Source organism: Etheostoma spectabile, chromosome 7 (assembly GCF_008692095.1).
Source record: "Etheostoma spectabile isolate EspeVRDwgs_2016 chromosome 7, UIUC_Espe_1.0, whole genome shotgun sequence".
NCBI lineage: Eukaryota > Metazoa > Chordata > Actinopteri > Perciformes > Percidae > Etheostoma > Etheostoma spectabile.
The window spans coordinates 10,862,624-10,868,580 of NC_045739.1; the positions used below are offsets into that span (position 1 = coordinate 10,862,624).

At 40.7% G+C, this 5,957-nt stretch overlaps 2 protein-coding genes across 4 annotated transcripts in view; both read right to left on the minus strand.

The window, feature by feature from the left end:
• Positions 1–11: 11 nt before the first annotated feature.
• Positions 12–4,281, minus strand: LOC116692320 (glucose-6-phosphate 1-dehydrogenase). The gene is made up of 12 exons (XM_032520508.1): positions 4,073–4,281; positions 3,348–3,385; positions 3,100–3,208; positions 2,809–3,026; positions 2,575–2,733; positions 2,299–2,424; positions 2,119–2,212; positions 1,825–2,011; positions 1,466–1,701; positions 452–528; positions 264–356; positions 12–150 (listed from the first exon to the last, which is right to left on the minus strand). Exons 1-12 carry the CDS (start codon positions 4,199–4,201, stop codon positions 60–62), a joined length of 1,557 nt encoding a protein of 518 aa, XP_032376399.1. The 5' UTR covers positions 4,202–4,281; the 3' UTR covers positions 12–59.
• Positions 4,282–4,672: 391 nt separating this feature from the next.
• galnt6 (UDP-N-acetyl-alpha-D-galactosamine:polypeptide N-acetylgalactosaminyltransferase 6 (GalNAc-T6)) overlaps positions 4,673–5,957 on the minus strand; it is an 8,558-nt gene continuing 7,273 nt past the window's right edge. For all 3 annotated transcript variants that reach the window (XM_032520505.1, XM_032520506.1, XM_032520507.1), the window contains exon 11: positions 4,673–5,495. In XM_032520505.1, coding sequence (XP_032376396.1) covers positions 5,382–5,495 — 114 coding nt within the window. In that variant the 3' untranslated portion in view covers positions 4,673–5,381. The remainder of the gene's footprint in view (positions 5,496–5,957) is intronic.

Below are 5,957 nucleotides of genomic sequence, written 5' to 3' on the forward strand. Positions count from 1 at the left end.
GGGGGGGGGGGGGGGTGTATGCGTGAGTGTGTGTGTGTGAGAACGTGTGACAGAAGGCATCATGTTGTGTGGGACTGCATCCACTTGTATGTTCCCTCATAGCGGAATCCCACCCTCTTCAGGAGATCATCCGCCTCGGTAGGACCACGACTGTGGACCCAAAGAAAAGACAGGAGGAAGAGAAATTAAATTACTAAAAATGAAAATCTGCATCATGTATTTTTTTCTGTCTCTTAAAACAGATCACACACACATCATTTTACCTTCCATATGTGTAAGGGATGGGGTGTATCTTCTCTCGTTCTATTTCTTGGAGGAGGGGAGTGAAGATCCTCCAGGCCTCCCGCAACTCATCACTGGGACAGAAAGAAGAGCAGTTCAGCTCAAAGAAATACCCCATTCAAATAAAATACCTAGACAATGAACTGTGACAGTAAATGGTGCAACAAACCTGCGGACAAAGTGCATCTGGTTTCCACAGAAGACATCCAGTATCAGCCTCTCGTAAGCATCTGGAAGCTTCACGTTCTAGAAGAAGATACCAGCTGTTGAAAAACTGGTAATATCTTCTTATTTCAGGTTCAATGATCTTTCTTAATACGAGCGATACAAGGAAAACTCTACTATCCTGCAACTCACTTCAAAACAACACCATGCATTTATTTGGATAGGATATGTTTGATAGGGTATTATATTCTGTGATACAATATCAAACAATAGTATTCAACCGTTGGGTGGCCAACTATAGATTTTAAACAAAAGGAGTCTTAAAAGGAGCATTGTGTAGGATTTAGGGGGATCTATTGGAGATATGGAATATGGTTTTCCTGATTACCATATGTTGTCATTAGTGCATAATCACCTGAAACCTACATTGGTGGTGTTTTTGTTAGCTTAGAATGAGTCCTTCAATACCTATGTAGTGTGTGGTCCTCTTCCATGTTGTACTGCCATGTTTGTTTCTACAGTAGTCCAGAACAGACACACCAAACACTGGCTCTAGAGAGGACCAGTAACACTTTTACGTTACCTGAAGGCTACTGAAGGTTCTACTACATGGTTGGAAACAGAGGGTTATTCTGTTGGTTGCAATCTGTAACGTCACCTACATACTGCTTCTTTAAGCTTATTTGGTGCATCTCTACACCTTTACACAATTTTTTTAGTTTCAAACACCATAACTTCATTGTGAGACACTGAATACATCAAATATTATCAAATGTCACAATAAAGCCAATAGGCATGCTATAGATATGTTATATTATGTTGAAGATCAACATTTGAATATTTAAATAAACTGTGACCAACTTCTTCCAAGAATCATTAGACACAAATAAATACATTCAAATAAATACATTCTGGAAGTTAACTTACACTGACAGTAGAACAAAATCAGATTTTAAAACGTAAGACGTTTTGACCTAAATGGTGGACCACAATGGATGCTTTGAGTTAAGTGTAGCACCTTGTATCTACTCCTGTAGGTGAGGTCCAGCTCAGTCTCCTCTGGGCTGAAGTAAACCCCAGGCCTCTTGGTCATCATCTTCAGGTAAATGGCTTCGTCTGGCTGCACCCGGACCACCAGTTCGTTCCTCTGACAGCGTTCGCCAAAGATGTCTCCTGGTAGGTCAGTGAACTGCAGACGCACTTCTGCCTTACGTTCATTCAGTGCTTTACCGCAGCGGAGAATAAAAGGAACTCCTGGTTGATGTAATGATAGACATGAAGGGTACAAAAAAGTGACAGGGAGAAAATCAGAGGGGATTCCATACAATGAAGACTAAGACAAGTGATGGAAGTTAAATAAAACATGTTATGCCTCACCATCCCATCTTTCATTCTGGACATAGAGCACTGCGGTGGCAAATGTTGGCGTGCAGGAGCCTTCTGGTACAGTGGGGTCGTCAAGGTAACCCAGCTTGGAGGGACCCTCACCCTCAGGGTTCCCAGCATACTGGCCTAATACCACATCCGACCCAGTAACAGGAGCTATACACTTCAACACTTTCACCTAAAGCACATTGATTGCAGGACTGCAATGACATGGATGCTCTGTAACTTAAGACAGAGAATCCGCACAAAAGATTTCAATTATTTTCATTCAATCATTGGTGTTACCTTCTCATCCCTCACATCATCTGGGCTGGTGGAAGCAGGTTTTTCCATGGCGACCAAACAGAGCATCTGGAGGAGATGGTTCTGCATGACATCTCTACATAAAAAAGAGGTGCAATCAGAGTAAGTAAAGGCTATAGTGCAACCGTAACATTGTATGTAATGTTTTCACTTTCATCTCACCGAATGATGCCAAAGTCATCAAAGTATCCTCCGCGGCCCTGAGTGCCAAAAGGCTCCTTGAAGCTGAGGACCACTGAGGCCACACTGTTCCTGTTCCATATGGGTCCAAAGATGCGATTTCCAAACCTGGAAGTGAGAGAATAAATCACTTCTAAAATAAAACCCTCCATACCAGCAACGCAGGGGGATACTCTTGAAATCCAGAAATTTCATCTTTTATGTTTAGGTTTACACCAGTGATAAAGTCCTAGATAATGTGTGTATGGAGCTTGTTACCTGAGCACCATGAGGTTCTGGACCATCTCTTTTCCCAAGTAGTGGTCTATACGGTAGATCTGGTCCTCTGTGAACAGGGAGGAAAGGTGGTCTGACAGCTCCTGTGAGGTCTGGAGGTCAGGACCAAAGGGCTTCTCAACAATAACCCTGCTCCAGCCTCTGTTTTACACACATAGCTGATTAGAATAATATCAAATAGCAAGAAAAGTATCATTTAGTGTAACAGAGACTGACTTGCGGCTCATGCAGTGGGTTCTGATATTTTTGCTGACAAGATTGTAGACAGTGGGTGGCAGGGCCAGGTAGAAGAGTCTGTTGGCATCAGCTCCCCCAGGCAGAGACAACAAATGAGCGGCGAGTTGAGCAAAAGAGCTGTCGTCGTCATACCAGCCGCTCAGATAGGAGTTCTTACTGAAGAATGCAGAGAGACGCTCATTCTCTTCTACAGTGACCTGAGGGAAATGTCAAACTATGATTCCTGAAAAGACACACCAAACAATCAACAAGGAGCCTCAGATCTACTACCTTCATATGAGGCAGACATACTGTCTTGATGTCCTCCAGAGTCAGCTTAGTCCTTGCAAAACCCACAAAGTAGGTGTCATCAGGGAGAAGGCCATCTCTGAATAACCACCTAAAGAAAAAGGAACAGCGAAAAAGCAGCAATACATAACACTGGCCAAGGGTCAAACTCCTCATACTACAACGTGACCAAACATCTTTAAATGCAACTCTGTGTGCAACTGGTGTTTAAGCAGCAATTCTTTACTCACCATAAAGTTGGATAGATCTTCTTTTTAGCAAGATCCCCCTGTGCAAATAGTATAAATAAAAAGAGATCTGATCATGAGCTTCTACTTATCACTATAGATGAAAAGAATCAATCAAGAGTCCAAAGAGTAGGTAAACTAAGAACACAAGTGGCGATGTAGAGTGGGTGGATCTGTTGAGTAATGGGAGAACTTTGAACACACCTTCTTTGCAGGCCTCTGAGACTTTTAAAATCTAAACAGATTACTTGCTTTTACAAAATAAGGAAAAAACAAACATGACCAGATTTTGGAACTTGTGTCGGGCTCAAAGCCAAGAACAGTCTGACAAAAAAAGGTTTTTGCTCCAGAATTATACCCTTCTTTCAATGCTTGACAAAGGAAAAAGTAGATGCAGCACATTTCAGTCAACATGTGATCATTCCATTATGTTCATTCTCTAATTACCACACTGCAATATGTTCTCTTGTGAGGCTTTGTGTCAGCTCTGTTGGGCCCCTGTCACTTTTTCACCGTTTATAGGTTAATGGAGATAGAAATCTAAACGAGTTAACTGACCTCAGCAAACAACCCAGTTTGAAGAATGTATAACCTCTGAAACAGAACATTACTAGAGAGCTTTGTTAAATTGTGTTAAAAGGGAAATTGCAAGTGTATGAGTTATAAATTTAGAATAGTGGAAACAGTGGTTAGTTATGCTATGTAAGAAATTCAGAGGTTGTACTCACAGAGGCTCCCAGTATGATGAATATGTGTGTGTTGGAAGGACTGGACAGATCCTCCCCATAGAGCTCCCTCCTGAGCTGTCCAAATACCTCAGAGCGAGTCAAAGGCTCAGAGCTCATATTCTGGCCCATCCGGTCTGTCTGCCCCTACTGTGGCCACTCTCATCTGCCTGTGGCTACATGACACACAGCATGTTCAAACTACTATTGTCATCCTTGGTTTACAGAAAAACTCAACGAGGTAATGCTGCCACCTATTGATGCAAATAAATAATGCCTTAATGTGACCGCTTCCTCATTCTTTGCATGCATATAACCTCTCTCCAACAGGTTGGGTGTATGAGACGACTCCATGCGAGCACAGTCTTTTAGATCCGGTTTGTCCTGACTATTCATTTAAACTCACATTGCAGGTCTATTCTTAGGCTGAAAACAATTGACAGGAACGTTTCCTGCTCCTAAACCACTCCTTGGACAAATGTTGCGCAAACATAACAGGTGCCTCTGACTGAGAAAGTGTTATGGCTTTGTTGCGGAATGATCCTTATCAGTACATAACCTCTGGGATTGCAATTTTCACAAGATTATAAAATGAGTCATGAATCATGGCAGAAAATCTTACTGTAAATCCAGATTATTTAATATCTGTAGCATCAGTGACTTCTAAATGAATCATTCTTTCAGGAAATCACCCAATAAATCAATACAGACTATTACTTGGCTAAAATAGTAAATAAAAGAAAATTCTAATACTTATAACATTAGTACTTGACACATACATATTATTAATTAGGACAGATGAAAGTTTCATAGTGAAAAACATTTCGCTATGGAACCTGAAATGTTTTCTAGATACTTGCAAACAAAAACGATCACTTAACACAACAAAGACGTTTTATTTTTAAAAAAACAGACAAATCTTGCTCTTTAGTTAACTTGTGCATATTGTCACATTTATCATTCATCATCGTACAAAATAAAGTCACTAAATTGTGATTTTTTTCAAGCTAGAGTGTAAATTTACTAAAATAAGTTCATTGCAGTTCCCAGCCATTGCCCCACAGTCAGTTCCCAGCCACCTTTAAATATCTTTGAGTTTCCATCATAAATAAATTTAAAACAAGTTAAGGCCTATCCGAGTGTCTTCAACAGATGCAACTTTCTCTTCTTTGTCCTCTATCTTTAACTGTCCATGAGCCACAAATTTCATAGCGGGGAGCCCTTCTGGATCAATGTTGAGCTGGCTCTGTCAGCTCAGTCTGAGGAACGGGACACAATGTGCCAAAGGTCACCTGATGGGCACACTGGGAGGTCAGCTGAAGGTCCAGTGCTGGTAGAGGTCAGCAGCATTACATTGGTCCATCTGAAGCTTGTCTCCTTTCAGCTGTAAACATTTCCCACTACTAGGATTCTTCAAAAGATTTTCCTGGAGGGAAGCATCAAAGAAAAGATGAATCAATACAGAAGCCTTAATAAATAACATATTAATAAATAGCACTCCAACTATACTTTTAATTATTCTATGCTGAATAAATATGACTTGTTTTAAGATTTAGATAAAAAGATCAATACCACTCGTGTATCTGTCGGTTAATCTACAGCCAGGTTAGCTTATCTTAGCATTAAGACAGAGCAGAGGTAAATAGCTAGCTTGCTTACCAGCACCTCTAAAGCTTATACATTTACTGTTGTATCTAAAAAAAAAAAGTGGCTTTATGGTGAGCTATGTGCCAGAATACCTTTTGGCTGGGTTTTCCCAGAAAGTTGTCAGGAAGCACAACCGTTTTCCTTTGTTTCCTGTGTTTATGCTAAGCAATAGCTCTAAATTTGGTACCACCTTCTCATTCAATGCGTTTTTATTTTCATGACTATTTACATTGTAGATTAT